The sequence below is a fragment of the Osmia lignaria genome, chromosome 7, assembly GCF_051020975.1.
Source record: "Osmia lignaria lignaria isolate PbOS001 chromosome 7, iyOsmLign1, whole genome shotgun sequence".
NCBI lineage: Eukaryota > Metazoa > Arthropoda > Insecta > Hymenoptera > Megachilidae > Osmia > Osmia lignaria.
In genome coordinates, this window is record NC_135038.1 from 9,342,549 (window position 1) to 9,363,007 (window position 20,459).

General features: G+C 34.4%; 7 protein-coding genes across 12 annotated transcripts in view; 3 read left to right on the plus strand and 4 right to left on the minus strand.

Annotated features, from left to right (window-relative positions):
- Positions 1-833: 833 nt before the first annotated feature.
- LOC117604385 (dymeclin) lies at positions 834-5,181 on the minus strand. Its single transcript, XM_034324364.2, has 12 exons — positions 4,970-5,181; positions 4,436-4,739; positions 4,159-4,362; positions 3,772-4,019; positions 3,313-3,528; positions 3,063-3,238; positions 2,829-2,954; positions 2,625-2,738; positions 2,335-2,550; positions 2,075-2,257; positions 1,883-1,999; positions 834-1,720 (listed from the first exon to the last, which is right to left on the minus strand). Exons 2-12 carry the CDS (start codon positions 4,720-4,722, stop codon positions 1,550-1,552), a joined length of 2,058 nt encoding a protein of 685 aa, XP_034180255.1. The 5' UTR covers positions 4,723-4,739; positions 4,970-5,181; the 3' UTR covers positions 834-1,549.
- LOC117604384 (IQ motif-containing protein H) lies at positions 5,181-9,798 on the plus strand. Of its 2 annotated transcripts, XM_034324361.2 has the most exons (8): positions 5,181-5,384; positions 5,751-5,911; positions 5,972-6,388; positions 6,524-7,031; positions 7,161-8,331; positions 8,486-8,744; positions 8,811-9,012; positions 9,529-9,798. In XM_034324361.2, exons 2-8 carry the CDS (start codon positions 5,763-5,765, stop codon positions 9,796-9,798), a joined length of 2,976 nt encoding a protein of 991 aa, XP_034180252.1. In that variant the 5' UTR covers positions 5,181-5,384; positions 5,751-5,762. The 2 variants fall into 2 exon arrangements, with proteins under 2 accessions (XP_034180252.1, XP_034180254.1); XM_034324363.2 differs by lacking the exons at positions 5,181-5,384; positions 5,751-5,911 and having other exon boundaries at positions 6,195-6,392.
- Positions 9,799-9,979: 181 nt separating this feature from the next.
- LOC117604391 (mitochondrial 2-oxoglutarate/malate carrier protein) lies at positions 9,980-11,667 on the plus strand. 2 transcript variants are annotated; one of them, XM_034324381.2, is made up of 7 exons: positions 9,980-10,121; positions 10,178-10,387; positions 10,474-10,607; positions 10,679-10,849; positions 10,911-11,010; positions 11,194-11,444; positions 11,530-11,667. In XM_034324381.2, exons 1-6 carry the CDS (start codon positions 10,048-10,050, stop codon positions 11,396-11,398), a joined length of 894 nt encoding a protein of 297 aa, XP_034180272.1. In that variant the 5' UTR covers positions 9,980-10,047; the 3' UTR covers positions 11,399-11,444; positions 11,530-11,667. The 2 variants fall into 2 exon arrangements, with proteins under 2 accessions (XP_034180272.1, XP_034180273.1); XM_034324382.2 differs by having other exon boundaries at positions 10,013-10,121; positions 10,221-10,387.
- LOC117604390 (mitochondrial 2-oxoglutarate/malate carrier protein) lies at positions 11,563-13,535 on the minus strand. Its single transcript, XM_076689046.1, has 7 exons — positions 13,407-13,535; positions 13,169-13,308; positions 12,864-13,079; positions 12,630-12,766; positions 12,364-12,534; positions 12,179-12,278; positions 11,563-11,755 (listed from the first exon to the last, which is right to left on the minus strand). Exons 2-7 carry the CDS (start codon positions 13,249-13,251, stop codon positions 11,563-11,565), a joined length of 900 nt encoding a protein of 299 aa, XP_076545161.1. The 5' UTR covers positions 13,252-13,308; positions 13,407-13,535.
- Positions 13,536-13,770: 235 nt separating this feature from the next.
- LOC117604389 (uncharacterized) lies at positions 13,771-16,255 on the minus strand. Of its 2 annotated transcripts, none has more exons than XM_034324379.2 (9): positions 16,067-16,255; positions 15,695-15,913; positions 15,435-15,629; positions 15,161-15,345; positions 14,970-15,090; positions 14,691-14,898; positions 14,300-14,628; positions 14,074-14,244; positions 13,771-14,003 (listed from the first exon to the last, which is right to left on the minus strand). In XM_034324379.2, exons 1-9 carry the CDS (start codon positions 16,145-16,147, stop codon positions 13,869-13,871), a joined length of 1,644 nt encoding a protein of 547 aa, XP_034180270.2. In that variant the 5' UTR covers positions 16,148-16,255; the 3' UTR covers positions 13,771-13,868. The 2 variants fall into 2 exon arrangements, with proteins under 2 accessions (XP_034180270.2, XP_034180269.2); XM_034324378.2 differs by having other exon boundaries at positions 15,695-15,928.
- A 338-nt stretch (positions 16,256-16,593) lies between these two features.
- LOC117604387 (tubulin monoglutamylase TTLL4) overlaps positions 16,594-20,459 on the plus strand; it is a 119,504-nt gene continuing 115,638 nt past the window's right edge. For 2 of the 3 annotated variants that reach the window (XM_034324366.2, XM_034324369.2), the window contains exons 1-2: positions 16,594-16,681; positions 17,553-17,610. The gene's annotated coding sequence lies outside the window, so the exon portion shown is untranslated. Of the gene's footprint in view, positions 16,682-16,919; positions 17,125-17,552; positions 17,611-20,459 lie in introns of those variants that run through there. The other variant, XM_034324367.2, reaches the window with a different exon arrangement.
- On the minus strand, positions 18,143-19,594 carry LOC117604395 (enhancer of split m7 protein). The gene is made up of 2 exons (XM_034324388.2): positions 19,303-19,594; positions 18,143-19,169 (listed from the first exon to the last, which is right to left on the minus strand). The coding sequence occupies exons 1-2, from the start codon at positions 19,375-19,377 to the stop codon at positions 18,621-18,623; spliced, it is 624 nt and encodes a 207-aa protein (XP_034180279.1). The 5' UTR covers positions 19,378-19,594; the 3' UTR covers positions 18,143-18,620.

Sequence of the window (20,459 nt, forward strand, 5' to 3'; positions counted from 1 at the left end):
AAGATCGTTCGACAAGAGAAATATTAGCAATAGTATATTGTACACAGAAAATGAATTAAACATACAGACAGTAAACAGAGATGATAACTCATACGAAACACGTACATACACGGTGACACGACAGAACAGAGGACACGCGCGGCCGCATATACACGCTGCACAGGCTAGGAAAATGAAATACTATCTATAACGACATATTATAAATAATATTAAGACGTCAACTGTATTTGTTTAATAAAGATGTACATTCGAAAGGTGAACCAACTATCTTTACAGCCGATGGGACACGCTAAGTAAACTTGGTAACTTCCCAAGATAAAATGGAAGATATTGATTAAGTTTCAGTTTCAAGCATTTCACGTTTCAATATATCCTATAGGCTGACAGATAGTTGATATTTATTTCTACCCTTCTCGATCTGTAATTATTAAATGTTTTTATTTAATAATGTCGAAGAAATTACGATTTCTTTATGTATATTTTGTTCAAGAAACATTTTATATTTACAATAATAAAATTATTTAATTAAGCATTTAGCAATTATTTTGTTACATGCTTTTAAATTATGATTAATAAGTAAATCTTGCTTTTTATAAAAGTTTGATTTAGGACTTGATCGTATAAATTAAACATTTAAGAGAATAAAAAAATGTTCGTTATAAAGATCAGCATTTTTAAAATTTTTATTAAATAATTATCAATTAACATCTTTTTCACGTGCTTAATACATATCATATATTTACAATTAAATACGATACATATAAAACGTAAACGAACGTTTTTTTCAGTTATTATAAATAATATTTCCATCATTTATTTACTTCTACCCTTTAAAAATAATTTTTAAAATAATATTTGGAACGGTATTTAATCATTAATTAATTTTTCTCGCAAAATTCTAATAATCGAAACTACAATAAATAATAAGCTTCTATTATTTATTTTTAAAAATTATTTTTAAGCATATTTTTTTTCGAGAAGCTTTGACAAATAATTTTATCCATGTGTTAATGAAATTTTGGTCTGAATATTCAAGTGGAAATCTAAAGACCAATTGGATATTCAGACCAGTCGAATATTTTAATATTTTCATTTACGAAAATAATAGAAAATAATGCAACTCCCACAAAACAATAATTGAATGATTGCAGTCTTAGTAATACAGAATCTTATGATGTTAAATTTAATCTCATTACTGTACAGTGAATGAATTAATTGGTATTATCTATAATTCACAATCCTTGTTAATTAGGCTTATGCGTTAAAAGGTCATTAAAACATACCAACAGTGTTTCGATTGATTTGTTAAAGTAACCGACATCAAATTTTAAAAATATAATGTTAATGTATTTAAATAAGAAATTGAAAAAAAAAGCAAAACGATAAGTACTGCTCGATTGATTTTAGACATGAAATAAGAATGTTATTAATATTATTGTTTCCTTTTCGTATCAAACAAGTGTTCCATTATTAGAAATACCGCACTGAAATTTTCTTACTTGATTTCTATGCCGTGTATTTACTGCAGACAGCAGTTTGTGTCTCAGTATCAGCAAACGATGATTGTCGTTTGTTCACTGCTATTAGGTGAAAATAATTTAATATTCTCTGCACTCCAATATAACAGCGCGCTTTGACACACCACGCTCCACACATAGGGGATGAAAAATTCCTCCGGTTGCTCCTCTTCTACATACTTAAATTTAAGCTCTGGAAATTTCTGTAAAATAATTTTTTTTTATCGCTACAGTATTATTTATTCCAAGATAATTCCTGTTGAGTCAATGACCACTAATCGGTTAGCTATAACTCATACCATAATCAGTGAATCACCTAATTGTAGAGTACCTAATTATTATTATAAGAATTAAATTGCACGTACCCTTAGACGATCACGGGGCCATTCACTAGTACCTTGTTGAATTGTATTTAATACTTGGCTAACACCTAATTGCGATTGATCCTTTTGTTCCAACTTATAAGAGAAGAAGTTGATGACCTAAAAGAGAAATATATTCACTCTTACCTGTTTTTTAGTAGCAAGCTATATGTATAAAGTAAAACTAAAACTCACAGAATCTATATTTTGTACAATATCTTGAAATGCAGTGTGCATTCTAAATGGTTGAAAAATATCTTTCTTATATAAAAGTGTATATATTAAGTTTGGATTATGTGCAAGCCTGTGAGTTAAACAACTATTTATAATTTCCAATACCATTCGTAAAACTTCTTCGAGTATTGTTAAATCTTGGATCTGCAATACGATTAATTTCATTTGTACTAAATTATAAATTATTTGATTATGTTACATAGTTTGTTGTAAGATCTTACTAGGTCTGTATTTGCCGTGGTTCCGTTAATTGTAACAGTGGTACTATCGGAAGAAACGAAAGGTTGTGCGCGTATTTTGGATTCCAATCTAGAATGCTTTTTTGCAAGAGTTTCGAATAAACTTAATAATCTTTGACTAACATAAGGATGCAGAGATCTAAATTGCGCTGACATATTTGCTAAAGCTGCTAAACAGTTTGTGTGAAGATATTTATCCTATGGTGTATGAAAAAAAATATTATATTATCTATGTTTATAATTATTTATGAGTATATAGTACACCTTCTTACCCGCATTTTAAACATATTATATTGTATCGTTCTTATAACAACGAGAATTAAAAGACCCCCTAATGATATTTCGCTTATTGATCTTTCCGTATACCAACTTACGCCTTTAAGCATCTAAAAATTGATAATTAATAGATTTATTTTCATCTTTTTTTTTCTTTTTTTTTAATAAAATAGCTACTGATTATTCGTAAAATAACTTACTATTTCGTGTATTCTTTTATTAAACGTTTCATCTTCACTTAAAATTAAAAGAATAATAAGGGACATGTAAATATGATGGGATGTATTATTTGGAGCATGATATAATATTTGAAGTATCGGTGTTACCTGAATAAAAATATCAATTAGAAATTTTATGATACACCTCACCTTTTGCTAAAATTGTATTTGCAGCAACCTAAAAATATTTCTTTTATTTATTAATTATATACTTACCAATAATTGTATATCTGGTCTTTTCATAATGTATTGTTTTACACTTGAATTCCTATGTAATAACATGTATAATAATAACGTGACTTCGTCTGTATTTGGTATATTACATATTGTACTGTACAATTTATTCAAATTAAACGCAAACACGTTTTTTCCTTGCATTGTAGAATAGTCTTCTATAAAAAAATATACGTTTGTTTTCATAATGAATTTGTATCGATACTAGCTGATCAATTCATTCAATACTAGCCTTGCATATCAACGAACGAAAAAAGGGCATTTCTGTAAGGATTTTCCGTCGCGGTACAATGATTTGTTAGAACCAGTAACAATAATAACGATTGACTAGCAAGAGGTGTTTCTGTATCACGTTTTCGTTCTTCGTCTTCCGAAGTACCATTACTCGTAACTTGTACATTTTTCAAACTACTACCCATCCCCATTGTAATTACATTCCATAATCCAGCTGTAATATTTTATTGCATATTACTGAAATGTAAGTTAATAGAATAGAGCAACATAAAACGTGTCCTTTTTATAAACAGAATGATAAAATAATATTAAAATCATATTAATTTAACTATTACACAGTTTCTAATTTGAATTGCTCTACAATAGAAAATTATAATACACCAACAGTTTGCATACTGAAATATATAATTATTATTTCTAATATAGAGATGGTATAATGTGATACTATTAAACATACCAGCTATACTGAAAACTATGCTTCCTCCTGGTTGTTGTGTAAGAAAACCTGGAGGAGCATGTTCTTGCTGTACAAAATTATGCAATAACGTACACACCACAGCTGGTGCATGTTCACTATAATGCGAATGCATTGCTATTCTGTAGATGCAGCTGTATTCAGCTGCAGTTTGTGAAAATAGTTGCACAGAGAGCAGTACAAGTAAGCAATTTATTGCTTCTAGGTGAACAACATATGTGAAGTCAGCACTAAAACAAAATTTTTTGTATCTCATTATGTATGTACATAAAACAAAATCTACCCTTCACAATCATCCTTTGAACTAGAACCTTAAGAAAATGTTTAATTAACAAAATAAGTGATATAAATTTATTGTAAGGTACTTACGACAGTGGTACCTCTGTTATGATGTCTACTAATGTTTCAAATAGATCTTCTAATCTATAAGAAGAATTTGATTGTGTTGGTACAGGTAACTGTGGTGCTTCTATGTGCTTTACCATTTCTTCTTCACCAACTGTTTCAATCAAATACTTTAGTATACATCTTATTGCAAACAATGCCTGGTATGTCTGCCAAGCTGATGTGATTCTGTAAATCATTATATGATTACATTTTTATTTCTAATCTTGATTATAGAATGTTGAAGTAAAAGATATCATACTTTTGATTTTGCATTGATGCTAACAGGTTGCTAGCACGTGCAAGGGCAACCTGTATTAGACTACCAAAATTGCCAGTGGTCAAATTGTTAGCAAGTAACTGCTGACAAGAAGAATCCAGTCTAGAATCTAACTCTATCTGATCATTTCTGGTAACAGGTGGTTTGATATTATACAATAAGAAAGTATCCCAAAATGGATCATTTGGAAGAATACTCTTTTTCCCACAAAATTTTTCCAAATAGACATTCTTAGACAGATCATCATATCGACTTGGCGTTGCACCCATTGCCTTCCCTTAAATTCCTGAAAGTAAAGAATGTATTGAATGTTTCCAATGATTAATATAATTAAATATATTTATTCACTTTCACAATATTTTATATTTACACTAAGAATACATCTTTTATAATTTTACGTTATTATGGTATAAACTTTTATTTCATAAATGATATGTAATTATAATTTTGAATGATCGATTGTATCGAAGCAGGCAAAGAAGCATTTTAATCGTATAAAAACACTTATCAACATACTTTGACAGCCTACTGTCATAGAAGCTCAATAGTAGGATAACGGTTACTAGCAATGGAGATTGGTCTTATACACTATCGCTCTTATAGTTTTATGTTCTTTGCGTGGAAAAATTATTACAAAACTCTTTTACAAGCCGTTTGTTAGTAACGTGAATATCATCAGACACGAAGAAATATAACCTCTTCGCATGTCAACCAAGTACTTTCCGAATATATAGATAAATCATAATGAGCGCCATCTTCGCAATTCATTGAATATACAAGTTCAATTATTTAAGGACATAACAATTTGCAATTAGATTCAATTCTACTGTAAATGTAATCAAATCTAATAAAAAAGATAAAATTCAGGTTTTGTATATAAGATATATAAACAAGTTCCAAATTATTAACAATTTTTAAAGTGATAGTTCCTGTAAGTTCGAACCGTCGACCTTATAATTATTTGTAATCAATTAATTACTAGCTAGATCCTTACAAAACCTTTACCTGAAAGTTATTAAGAATCAATCATAAAAATTCATAAATTGTTCGTCAAAAATAAGTTATTAATGATTTTTCCTTTCGCTATCAATTATTAAAAATTTGACAACGTCAAATTCGCATGATTTTAAACTATAAGATAAAATATATTTATATTTTAATTTTAATTAATAATCCTGAATATATTTTAAATATACTATATAAGATCATTTATTTAAAAAAATAAATGAATCAGGAAGAATAATAATCAAACATTTTACTAACAGTCACTATAATTTATATGTTTTTTAAATTACAGACTGTTATTAAAATGGATCGTCATAACGAATTGTTGCAAACTGACGAAGTGTACGCTAATTGTATAGATATGATACAAAATTCTGTCATAAGAATCCGACAAGAAATAGTCCCAATTAAAAAGTTCATCGGTGATCGTAAAAAGGAAATCGTTAAGTTTAGGTTTGTTTAGGACAATCACGTAAAATGCTCCCCAATTAAGTTTTCTTTATTTGTAAATAGTGCAAAGGCTAATAAATCCGAGCAGTACACGTTAGGGTGTACACGAGCCTTCTACGAGTACACGTTGAAGGAATTGATGAGCATGGAAGAAGCATGCGAGGAGTGCATTCTAAAGTTAAAGACTGATTTATTAACTGCAACGAGGGATCGCATGCAACCACCGTCTTACCTGTCCAGCAAGGAAATGAACAGAAGCTACGAAATATGTTGCGACGCATTGAACCAGCCTAACGACAAAGTGTCCTGCTATACTTGGGAAAATATACCCGAATGGAAACTCGAGGACACTCGAAATATTATATCGAAACCACGAGAGCCCATGAGGACTCAGTTCGACGAGTCCGATTTGAAGTTCAAACATGATATGGTCTACCTTAGGTCGCAAATGCTCTCTTTACCAAAAAAACGAATTGACTCGTAGGTAACTCTTTCTAATTTCATTTAACCCTTCTCAGAAAATATAAACATTGAAATTTACCAAAATGTGAAATATTTCACTATAATGTATCAATATACAAATTTTTTCAAGTACAAATAACATAATATTTCTAGAAGTGGTAATGAAATCATTTCCGAGTCGATCGACAGCTACGAAGACCGATCAGCCGTCAAGCTTTCCTTGCATCCAAAAGGTATCATGAAACTCCTGAACAGAAAAGAGGTAGTACATCATTCTGTCCTAGAGGAATTATCCAAGGTGGGAAGCTTGAAATTCGTCGACGGCCATCACAAGAATTCCAACGTTTGGTTGAAGATATTGGACGTTTATGGGAATCAATACGGATCCAGATGGAATTTAATTGTTCGCCCTCAAATAGAACGTATAATAAAGAAACGTCAGATACCGGTGTTACATCTGAAACCGCGTGAAACTTTCAATTTCCTATCGAGCATCAAGGGAAATGAAACGGACATCGTATTGGAGAGGCAAGATTTAATCGATCTGTTAGAAAATAAAACGGAAGCCACTTGGCTGGAAAGCTGGGAATTGCAATTTCGTACGATCGAAGGGGAGCACATAGCTGCGACCCTGATACAAGCCCGATGGCGTGGTTACGTGGTAAATGATATTTCATTGTTAATAAACAAAACGATAAATACCTGTGAAATGAAAAAATAATTACAAATGAAAAGAGGGTGATTTTATATAAAAAAAATAATTCTAAATCTTTCATTTCTTATTCCCCAGCTACGGAAAATGAAACGAGAATCAGATCGCCTCTACATAGCAGCAAGTTACCTATGGTTCACCTGGATGAACCTGAAGCAAAAAAAGGAGATCCATAAACGTTACTTGGAACAGATGTTGATCTCTTTACAAACCACACGAGAACTTTCCTTAAAATTGAGCAAAGAATTTGATTCCATGATCTTACAACCCCATGTCGTCATCCACTTACCATCCATAGGGAATCCTTTGGAGGTACGCCAGTCTTTCGATCCGATAACCTTTCGAATTGTACAAAATATATCAAGCTTAAGAATATCCATGGTTCGTAACCCAAAAACAGAAATAATTTACATTCTACCGGTGAAACCTACAGAAGACTTATTAATGATGTACAGCGACTTCATCGAATCGATGTCTCCCTCTGAAGATGATGCTAAAAGAATCACATTCATAGCTCTGTCTCAGTTAGAAACCTTCAAGCATCGTCCTATAAACACCTCCAGAATCCTCCATTGTTCTGAAGATACTTTGGAAGAGATCAGAAAAAAGATAGCCGGGAAATCAGCTTACTTCTTACCCTGGCACGTTGACGAATGCGATATGAGGCTGGCTGGCAGTCTGGGCATCCCTCTGTTGAGTCCTGACATGGAACTGCAACGTACGATGTTGAATTCATCAAAAGTGGCCGAGATGATCGAGAAATTTGGACTACTTCAGCCTATACACGCTAGGGACATAAAGGATTATAAGACTCTTTGCTCGACCATGGCTGATTTCATTGTTCGCCACACGGAGGTCTGCATATGGCTGATCAAATTGAATTATGCGATTCTGGATAAACATTCTGGGATTTTTTTAATTAATCATATAAGTGTACCGTTTATGCCACTGTTGAGGAAGGAAAGGGAGAAACATGGTGACGCTTGGATGGAGAGTCCCAGTCTGAGGGAGGAGTTTCATCAGAAATTAATGGTACATCTACCGAAGGTTGTCTCCTATGTCACGCGACTGATGAAATCCTATAAATCTTGGAAAGAGTTCTATATGCAAATTCAGAAGTATGGGTGCTTGCTGCAAGCGATTCCTATGGAGAAAGATTCGAACACCATCTCGGTATCGCTGTTCCTTTCTGGGAGAGCAACTGGGAAGCAGCCTAGGTGGATTGGAACTGCTGATAAGCTAAATTTGGGTATATTATTGGAAACTCATATATCATTATTAATTTATAAAATACAGAAGAAATTTAAACTCTCTTCGAATTACAATCCTTAAATTTTTAAACCGAGCATCCTTGAATTATTTAAAAATTTACTGTCTAATACTTTATTGATTTTTCATGACAGGTTTAGAAGCAATTTCGACCTTCATGTACATGATGCCACAAAGTTCGTTGGACATCAAGAAACTAGAAAGCAGTGTTAATAAATTTGCAATGGGAATGCAGGACGAGGGTTACTTTGGTTATTTAACCGTAGATTGTTATTGCTACACTAACAAGTTTGATGATAAATTCGTGGTTTTGATGCAAAATGTGCGTCCCTGTTATTCTTTTGTGCAAAGTTACATTGATTGGATGAAATTTGCGATTGGAGGAGCATACAAGTAATGATTCAAATTTATTTGGTCTTTAATAACGATACTGAACTGAAGATGTGAATGTTGAAATAGCTCCCAGACAAATCAGTTCATCGCTGACGTACCTGTAATCCCAGATTCTCAAAGAAGAAAATCCTCAATTTTATATCCCCACAAATCACCTGAATGGAATGAAACCAAAGAAAGATGTGGCGTCATAATTGGACTATTATACGATACAAGACTCTCTGGTTATCGATGGTCCCAACTTAGAAATATTTTCGCACAATGTAATGTACGTTTATTAGCTATGTAATAGCAATTTTCATTGAATTTTAAGCTTTAAAATGATGTACCATTAATGTCATTTCATGATACTTTTATGTCATGAAATTATCTTAGACTTTTTACTTGATGTAATTCAACATTGTTCGTTGCAATCCGCAACTACTCATCTTGTGTTAAGGATATCGTCAAATCATTTATGTAGCTGTTTTCAGCAGATTTTAAGCTTCAAATTGATATGCCATAAGTACCATTTCATGATACTTTTATGTCATGAAATTATCTTAGACTTTTTACTTGATGTAATTCAACATTGTTCGTTGCAATCCACAACTACTCATCTTGTGTTAAGGATATCGTCAAATCATTTATGTAGGTGTTTTCAGCAGATTTTAAGCTTCAAATTGATATGCCATAAGTACCATTTCATGATACTTTTCTGTCATGAAATTGTCTCGGAAGATTTTTCCGTATCAAAAGGCGAAAATATTTTTAAATTAACTTCTATTTATTTCTTTCTCTCCAGATCACGTTCGATGCAAAAAAGAAGCAAGGTTCCAGTATAATTTTACACGACGACGAAAGCCGAAATTTCGGTCTGATGATGGCTGCCAGTCCTAGCATGGCAGTCACATTATCCACGCTACATGATCGTTTAGCGAAAATAAACGTAGCTCTTGCTACGAAATCAAAGAGGAAATATGAGTCGAATTTACCGTCGCTTATCGATTTCTTTGGTCGTTTGGCTGTTGACTATGAAAATTTAGCTCTCGATGAGTGCATACCCGCTATATAAATTACCATCTGTAATTACTTCATTAGCCTACTAAGAAAAATAAATAAAATTTTCTAAACTATTCAAATAAAAATTCGAAATTATTGTCAATAGTGTATTAATAAAAAAAAAAGTCTTGAATGCTGCTACGTTCAGTATTTTCAAAATGGAACGTAGGTTACGACATCACGGTGATTAATTAATTACTTAAAAGTGTATTGTAGACAATTATTTTCAACCGACGAAGTTTAATAATCAAAATATGATTCGATGTTATTGATAACTAACAATGATGATCGTAAAGTATCCCCTTTCGTCAACTTTATCATCGGTGGATTATCTGGGTAAATGACTATTTAAAAAGAATTTGCAATGAAAAATATTGAAGTAAATGTTACAGTGCCGCAGGGCAGACTGCCACCCATCCGTTCGATGTGTTCAAGGTACGAATGCAAGTATCGAAAGCTTCATTGAGTCAAACGATACGCGTTTCTTTGAAACACGTTGGAATACAAAGTTTTTACATTGGTTGGACTGCTAGTATTCTTCGTCAATTAACATACAGTACTGCTAGGCTTGGAATGTATACCACGTTGTACGACCTTGCCCAGTGAGTAAAATCAACCATAATACAACTTTTTGTAGATAATTAATATTTAACTTATATGTTACACAATTGAATGTTTAATAATTCAGAGGATACTTTGGACGTTTGAATTATCCTACGATGGTCAGTATTGGAATGTTGTCTGGTGTCGTGGGCGCATTTGTTGGAACCCCAACCGATTTGGTTCTGATTCGTATGATAGCCGATGTAAACTTGCCTCCAGGTAAAAGGGAAATTATATAAATCTTTATAAAACTTGGAAAAATCGATTGGATTGAAGGACGAATTTTTTAGAGAAACGAAGGAATTATAACAACGCGATTGTCGGGCTGATAGACATTTGGAAAACAGAAGGTACACGTGGATTGTGGAGAGGAGCTGTGCCAACAATGACCCGAGCTGCGATCGTGAATGGAACACAGCTGGGTACATACAGCAGAGCGAAGTTAATGTTGATTGATACAGGTATACGTAAATTATACCATTTAATTTACAGTTTTACTAATTATATTTAAATTGCTGGTAGGTCATTTCGAGGAGGGTGTAATATTGCAGTTTCTTGCGGCTATGATATCCGGCCTGGTGATGTGCACAGCCTCACTTCCGGTGGACGTAGCCAAAACTAGGTAATTATAATCTAAATAATAGTATTGATAATTAGTTGCTGCGGTGATTGATTTCAATGCTAATATCTGGATCAATGGTAATTATCTATGATTTAAAGTTTTAAAGCAGACTTCGTTGCTTTATTGATTATTAATTCTTTATCGCATATTTTAAATCAATATTTCATATGTGAATATTATTAGAATACAAAATTGGAATTTACCAACAAAACCGCCAGGAATTGTGGGTATGATGATTAGCATCGTGCGGAATGAAAGTGTAACATCGTTGTGGAGAGGATTTTTACCTTATTATTGTAGAGCAGCACCCAATGCTGTAATAACTATGATATGTATGGATCAATTGCATCGTATGTACCTTGAATTCTTTAAACCGTCCACTGAATAAAGGTCTTGTTATCTCATATTTTAATGGAGTGTAAATTTATTAAAAGGTAAGAATTTTTAACTCTGCTTTATTTTATACAAATCAAGAAAATTCTCAAACATACAGGTACATATAATTAAAAAAATTTCCAGATATTCAATAATGGCTACGATTTTTTTAAACGACTACATCATGTATCGCCTGTACAGCTTAGTAATTTGTTCATTGAATAATAACGTTAAAACTGTGTGCGGTCCTATTCTGCAGTAGGTGGGCAAGAAACCTTTCCAAAGTGCCAATATACCTTCGTTTCTAGCAATGGATACCATCATTGGTATTAGACCAGGTGGTTTTTTCGTTGTTTTTATAATTTGTACCCTGAAAATATATAAAAATCATTTTCACAATTTGAAAATATTATCTCATAAAATGTCTATAAGATTAGCACACTTTAGAATGAAATTACAAGATAATTTCGACCTCATAGCACAATCGAAAAAGGAGAGGAGAATCTATATGCAAAAATGAATAAAAAATGTAGAGTAGTATTTTTTCCTACGAGCTTTGTTTTTAAATAAATCAATATTGAAAATTCATCCGAATTCCTATTATTTAAAAAAACAAGCGTCGCCATCTACTGTTTGATGCTAAAAAAGAGCTTTTTGATCTTGCCAATAGAGGCGCAAAAATTACCCAGAGTTTTAGTTCCAATTTTCGCCACCAGGTAGAGCGGCTAGTTCTTTGGCGCCATTAGTACCGAGACGCTCTTTCGTGCTTAAAAAAGAATAATCAGTTAATTACCTGGTTTTAGCTACATCAAATGGCATGGAATTAAGAACAGTGAGGAATCCTGATAACATTGACGCACAGAAGTAGAGTAAAGGACCATCCGACATCTGCACTATGGAACAAAACATTTTAAGTAAGTAACGTCTATAAAATGACATACAAAGAGAACGAAATAATGCATATGTATATCGAAATACGTTTCGTGGCTATCAACATCTTGATATGACTGTAAGTTGCAAGCTGAGATATATTAACAACGATAGCTCTCCCCATTGTAGCCACACTTCCTCTCCAAAGAGTAGTAACTCCTTCGTCCTTCGCTATTTTACTAAATGCATGAAACACGTTCTTGTAGTTTCTTCTTTGTTCTATGGAAAATAATATATTTCGAATATACTACGAAACAGAGACATAATTTTGATGCATCGCAAGTAAAACGTTTTGAGGTGATCGAAATAATAACCTTTTGGTAATCTGCCATCAGCTGACATCCGTACAAGGGCCACTTCCGCCGGTGTACCGACGAATGCTCCAGTAGCTCCCGCTGTTCCCGCCATTAGCGCCAATACTCCGAAACCAGGACGCTCAGGATGATTGTGTCTAGCAACAATGGTAATACAATCAAATTATTAATCATAATATTTAATTAGTACTTGCAGAAAAATTTTAATTACAGTTTTAGAATAATTTCACTCACCTCCAATATTCTTGTAGTTGATTATATATACCAAGTCTGACGGTAGTATACGTTGCTTGTCGTACGAGACCAGCACTTAAGCCCGAATAGAATTTCAAAATTCCTTCGTTTTTATATATTGAACTAATTATGGACGCGATTGAGGCTTTCTCCTTTTGTACTTGAATTCGATTTTTGATTACATCCATAGGATGAACGAAACAGGTTGCAGCCATGCTAAAAAATCAGGAGAAATTGTTAAATTTTGTGCTTTTACTTAAAATTTAATTAGAGTAATTAGTTAGAAAAATTTATATTTTAAATACCCGCAAAATCCAGCATTTAGGAAAGTGAATAAAGGGGGTAGCTTTCCCGGCTTCTTCTTCTCATCATCACCTTGGTTAGACATTTTGAATATTTAAAAGTTTTCATAATATAGATTTTTAATATTTCTTTAGAGTTGAACCTGTGAAGATAAAGAATTGCTTATAAAATATAATTATTTTACATGAAGATAACACGTGTTAATTTTCATATATTGGAAATTTTCAAAAATTACTTAACTCCATAGTTCTTAAAATTGAAATCCTTCGTTCTTTTTTTTAAAAATATCTTTCAAGATCTGCCAATAGTTATAAATTAACATAACGGTTTTATCTTGAGGTTAAAATTGTATACATAATTTGATTTTTTAAGATAAATCGATTAAAAGGAAAAGTCCGAAGATCGACAACTTCATCTTCTTTTGTTTCAATTCAATTTATTCAATACAATTTACAACATTACATTTTTCGAATATAATTCTGATAAAATACACTATTAAACGTAACGCCCTATAAAATTGCAAAAACATGATCATTTATTAAAATCGTTTAGCAACATTAAAGCATCTAAAAATTGTAAATATATTCTATAAAATATTGTTAGGTTACATTTCTTATAATGTTGATAATAATTCTATTTCAGAAAATTTTATGTTAACAAAGACTAGCATTAAAATGTTCCAAGTGATTCTTGACGTTTCTTCTACAAGTAACAAATCTTGTCTTCAGGAACAAGTTTCGTGCAAACACGTGGAACTCTTCTTTTTTTAGGCTTTGTATCAACCAATGTTTCTTCTCTTTTTTTCGCTGGTAATAGACCCATTTCTTTCTTGCAATCCTTCATTAAAAAGAAAATCAGTAAAGTGAAAATAGGACTCGATAATTATTTATTAAAAAATTTTGAATACCTCCACTGCTTTGAGAATTGGAAACAATGGTCTAACACCTTTGGATTCATTCAACACTTCATCAGCATAATCAAGAACCCTCTTATTTTCTTTATCAATAATTTTTTCACTCATGTCGTTAACTTTATTTTCAGCAAGCTTTTCTTGTTCCTTTTCAGCATCCTTTTCACTCTACAGATATATTAAAAAATAACAAAAACCAACGATACATATTTTGAATACTTACGATATATTTCTTCAACGATTTAGCGTATTCCATCTTTTTATTCCAATTTCGTTTCCGTTCCTCGACTTCCGTTTCTTTGTCGCACTGAGCCTTCTTAAATCTTTGCATCACTTCCCAAGTTTTCAAATCATTTTCTTCTTGAAGAAGCTTCGATTTGGCGATCGCTGTTTCCGTTTTAAAATCTTGCACTTCCTTTTTCATTCTTAGATCACGTTCTTTTCGAATCCTCTCCTTTTCTTGGAATTCCGCCTCTTGCTCTTCCACGGCTCTTTTGAAATTCTTCTCTAAATTGTCTTCTCGAGAGAGTACTAATAACCGGAATTTTTCACCTATTTAAACAATCATAATCCATTATTTAAAATATAGTTGCAAATAAATAGAATTCATTCACCTGTTTCATCTCCTCTACGTTCTCTTTCTTTCTTCTCCTTCAGTATCATCTCCTTATGTGCTTTTCTGATTCGTGCTTTAGCCTTTTGATAAATTTCAATCGCTCGATCTTCGAATGCCTCCTCGTATTTAAGTTTCAAATCGAATTGCTTCTTCTCTTCGATCGCGTCTTTGAAAAATTGACTCAGTCTTTGTTTCTTGTTCAACAACTATAAACATATTTACATTTTAGATTTTTACAAATAGAGAATTCAGAAATGATAAAATAACGAAGACTAACTTCTTGCATTTCGCGTTCCTTAGCATCGGCCAAATATTTATTTGTATCTAATAGTTCTTGTTTTTCAGCCTGGAATTTTCTATTTTCTTCAGCTTTCGTTGATCTTTGAATTTCTTCGATTCTAAGGGTATTAACAAGCATTTTTTATTAGACAATTGCAAGAATTCTTTTTTAAATATTGGTGTACCTACTGCATCCTTAATTCTGTAGCATAATTTCTTCGTTTCTCAAGATAAGCATCCGCTTTCTTTTTCGTTTCTTCTTCATACTTCGCCAGATCATCTCTTAGCGATTTTACATAAGCCCTTTCCGCCTCTTTATCTATATTTTTAATAGTTTCCCGAAATTTAAGTTGTTCCTCCAATTCTCTTAAGCACTATTAGGATAAGATAAAAAATAAAAATAAAACCAAAGTTTTGTGGTGTAGAATATTCTATTATAATTTTTCAAATTTAATTCAAGTACCTCGGAAACCACGAGACCCTGATTAATTCGCCGACACATTGGTTTCCGGTAAAAAATTATTCTTTTCGCTTCTTTTATTATTTCTGCTCTTTCAGCAGCTTTCTTTTCTTCAGCATTTTTAACGAACCGTTCTCTTTCTTCGTCAGCTTGTTTTTGCTTTGCCAGTCGCTCTTCTCTTCTTCTCTTCTTAATATCCTGTTGGAAAAGAAATTTAAATTGTTCTAAAACTTAACAAGAAATAAAGGAATTTGTTCTTTTACCTCCACAGCAGTTGTAAATTTTCTTATTTCTTCATGATTCTCTTTTTTAACTTTTTCATGATCCTCTTTTTTATCTTCTACATCATTCTCTTCTTTAACTTCGTCTGATTCTTTCTGTTCCTTCTCGGTTTTCTTTTCCTTTGTACAGGAAACAGGCTCACAAGTTGTATTTTGAGGGTGTGATACAGGTGCTTTCTTTTTCATGCAGTTCTTTTGTATCTGTGTGTAATTTGTCTATATAGTAATTATTTATAAATTAGTGATATTGAGATTTCACAAAAAATATTACCGAAAGAACATCACTAAATTTAAAATAATTCCATAGATTTAATTTCTATAATTAATTCGAAAAGTTAATAATGATTGACATACTTTAACATTTTTCATTGGTTTCTTTGGTTTCCGGTAACAGACATTAGGCACCACGTGCTGAATGACTTGAGTTTGCACCATAATTGCAATTCAACTCCAACAATGTGTGTTTTAATATTTAATAATGCGAAATACGATTTCTTCCTTTGCTGATGTGATAATAACTGCAGATTACTGTACACACCGCAATCGTTGTCTTGGAAACTGAATTGAAAGCGATCGATAATATTTAATTCTTTAATTGCTTTAATTTTTTGACAAAATCAAAGATGAAATAAGATTTACTTTTAAATATACAAAAGAAGAATACTCATTTAGGTACTGTAATTTTAAATTGCATTATCGATGCAGTTTTTACTCTGTTGATAATGCAGTTCTCTGCAAATGGAATAAATTTTCTCTTTTCTCATGTAAAATAAGAGAATACATATAACATATATTATTTATGTTATAATATCCTATATTTCATTTTATTTATTGCATATTTTATTTTAATTTGAAAAATCTCCGTTTCAAGTGTGTCCATAAATCGCCGCAAGATGGCCGCGGAGCGCGGTCGTGCACCTGTGATGACAGCACGTGCTACAGCTGAGTGGCGGTTTCCTTCTCGGAAAAGTGAGTATAATACCATTATAAAAGTGTTTACGGTTTCTTTAGATATACCTAAAGTTCATCTATTGTCGTGACGATTATGTGTTGCGATTCGTTCCGTGAAAAGCCACGGATTATCAACGCGTTACCGCGTTGTTTTCTATTTATTCGATGCTCGCACGTGTGCCGCCAACGCTGCAATAATAAATTGTAGATCGGTAATTAACCTTGGTAGAGAGTTGCGTTTGTTGATAAGAGACGCTTATCACGCATAACATAGAAACGTTCCGTTGGGGAAATCGTATTCCAGCTATGTATGCAAGCATTCTTCGTTAAAGCATCGCTCGGAACGGAGCGGAGTTGTGTTTGCAATACTAACCTAACCCTTTATCCATGTACGTATGTCGGAGCATCGTTAACTGGCACGCCATAATACGTAAAGAGGATTTGAATACAAGGAATACGGTGTAAGGAACAATATGTGTATTATCTCAGTGCTTTGTTCTGTTAAAATTTTCATTATTCTACGGCAATCGGCGACGGCAGTGTATCGCAGTTACGTATCGATTGCGATCGATTGCTCTTATCGATTGCGACTGTTGTGTCAATTGCTCTTGCGCGCATTCGAGAGTTAAACGTTTTATTAATTTCACTCTTCGTTTGCTGCAAATATACTATAAAATTCGTATTTTGTTTAACACAAATAAAACTTTGATTGTTTTACAAGGATTAGTTCAATTCAAATTATATTTTATGAGTACCTGTTTGAATAAATAGTTTGATAAAATTGTAATAGTAGAAAATGGCGTACATGAAAGGTGTTTGAATATTTTTAGTATTAATAAAGTAAGTGTTCTGATTTGTTTGAATGACATCAATATTCTTAATATTTCAGGTGAAGGTGATTGGAGGGGAAGGAAGGTGCTGCTCTGATCTCAGGAGGTCCTGATAGGGTGAGTGATCTTTAACTTTCAATTCTTCTACAAGGTTAACAAACCTGTTAATTACAAAATTATTCAAAACATGAAATACTTATCACCTAATAATTCTGATTAACTGATACAATTCCAAGGACGCAATATTTCATTTGCAACTATGCATTATTAGAATATATTAAAAAATTAATTATACAAATGTAGGAATATCTATATTGATTATGGTAATAGAAAATGGCAAATAGGATAAATTTTAGAACAAAAATTTTATCAATGAAACATGTTTATTAAAAATCTAGCATAATTTTCCTACGTCTACAGTAAATATCACAGGTACCACGTTTCTTTATCACAATATCCTCTGCTCGGCCATATACACAAGCAGTCGTCAGTTTCCGATCATTAAACAATCGCGTCGAATCTATAATTCATTGGCCGAGAAGATTCTTATATAACAACGCATTTGGCGGGAAAACGAATCGACATTTGTATTCGAATCCCTTTGCCGCCAAAATGGACAAAATAAAAACTTTCTCGATAGAACTTATGAAATAAACAATAGAAAATTCTAACCTTCAAGTAAATTAAAGCTTCGAGCCGCATCCTTGTATGCGGGCATGTCGTTACATCGAGATCCTACTAATACAACGCTCAATTAACATGTACAATCTATGCCCTAACGGACGAAGATATTACAATAGAGAGAAGAAAAAAAAGAGAACAGATAAGTTTCTTTCACTTCGAGTGTCTTGAGCAAAATTTTAAGTCTATCCTTCGAACCATCCCGTCCGAATCGAAATCCTCTTCTCCGTCACGACGTTCGTCTCGAGGATGCGCGAGTAACTCGCTCAGATCACAGAGAAAATTGCAACACCGGTAAATGGTTCTTCCACGAGACGGACCAGTTCTCTCCGTCCATCAATGGTCATTCCCTCTTCGCGACCGGCGATCCAACCTGTACCGGTCTTGAGAACTCGGTTCACCGGGTACGACGGCTTTGCCCGTTCAAGTCCCTTGGCCGATACCCATTACCAGGGTCTCCAGATCGGCTCGTTGGGTTTGGCGACCTGTAGAAGACCTTGGTGGCTCTGCGAGATGCCCTCGACGTCCGTTCGCACCGGAGAAGGTTGACTGGAGGCCGGAGTCAGAGGCATGGAGTATTCGTCCGAGCTCAGTTCGCTGCTGGATGATGGAGAAGATTGAGGCGCTGCCACGTGGATGGTCAAAGGTCCAGTTTTGTCCATGGAGTTCAGTTTGTGTCCCAAGTGGGTCATCAGTTTGGTTCCCAGAGCGACGTCGACGCCGGGAGTGGCTGCTAGACAACGGCTGACTTCGTTGGCGCAATGCGTGTACCCAGCTCTGAAGCGATCAGCGTCGATCACCGGGTTCGCGGAAAGTCTTTGCTGCCTTTGGAGTTTGTGAAGATGACGGACGGTCAGCTCCAGGATGTCAGCCTTCTCCAGTTTAGCAACGTTCTCACCGTCGCCTGCCAGAGCAGTCACCATCAGGTCCTTCAGTTCGTCCAGGCACCGGTTGATCCTTGCCCGACGTTTGCGTTCAAGCATAGGTTTCATCACCTGAGAATTTGAAAATAAGGAACCATTGTAGAATACTATTGAAGAATCTCCAATTGGCGGGAAGAATTTAAGGAAGTCAAGATCGAATCTGCCGGGAGGATGAGAAATGGATATGTCTTCTGAAGACGCTTACCTTTCTGTATTGATAAGTCCTGGATATAGGCTGCTCCTGTCCATCGATCATCATCATTTGCTCGTGCATCTGCATGATTAATCCTTTAATAGATGATCACACACCGATAAACTGCACTGATTGCCGCGTTAATCACACTTAAAGTCTCTGCACAGATAGTTAAGGTCAGTTTTGAAAGGATCTCCTCTACGATTACCGGGTCTCGCTCGATTCTATGGAAACGCAACGACTGGGTACGCGTGTCCAGCTCGAACTTCGTGAACGATCACCGTGATTGTGGTGGCTGTCGGGCGAGGCTGTAGCTTATATAGTCAAGGACCCTTCGGCTGGGTGGGGCGAGGGGCTGATGTCAGGGTCCGGGAGTGGGGGACAGGCCTTCCGTGGGAACGGTCTGTAGAGGTTGGTTCCCAAGCAAGCACACCACCTGTAAGCGGCAGCTGCCAGACACGCGCCCACACCAAGCATCGTCACCGTTTCTTCGTCCTTATTGCACCTACCGTTCCGGGCCCGTGTTTCCTACCTCGTCTGATCCTCTCTGTTGGTCGTGCCATGGTATGCACGGCTTTAACCTTCTCTTTTCCTTCTCCTTTTCTCTCTCTCTCTCTCTCTCTCTCTCTCTCTTGGTTCCTTTCGGCTTACTATTTCACGAACGTGCGATCATACGGAAGGACCCCGAACCTATCCACCTCCTTTTTCTTTCTCTTCAGGTAAAATCAAGAGAGAGAGCTGCTCGTTCTCCTTGTTACACCCCCCTTAGCTCTCTTCCTCCTTTTTTTTCCATTCTAGCGGACCCAAAGGTGGTTACTCGTGCTACGTCTTCTTATCGCGATCCTCTCTCTCCCTCTCTCTCTCTCTCTTTTCCACTTTCATGGTTCATCCATCGCGGTCTCCTTCTTCTGGTAGAGCAACCTCGTGGAGCGTGCTGGGCACAAGTCCGACGTTCTCCCTGATCGCAATCCCACTAGTTACACGTTAACCGAATCACGGCTACGTGTGTCTATGGCTACCGCGACGCGATACCCTCCCGTCCCCTAACCATCTACGCTCTGCTTCCTCTCCGCAATTGATCAATCATTTTCCGGCGCGCATATTAAATCCACGCGTGAGATACACCCGCCGCGGATGCGGAGACAAATGTTGCGCGATAAAACTTGACG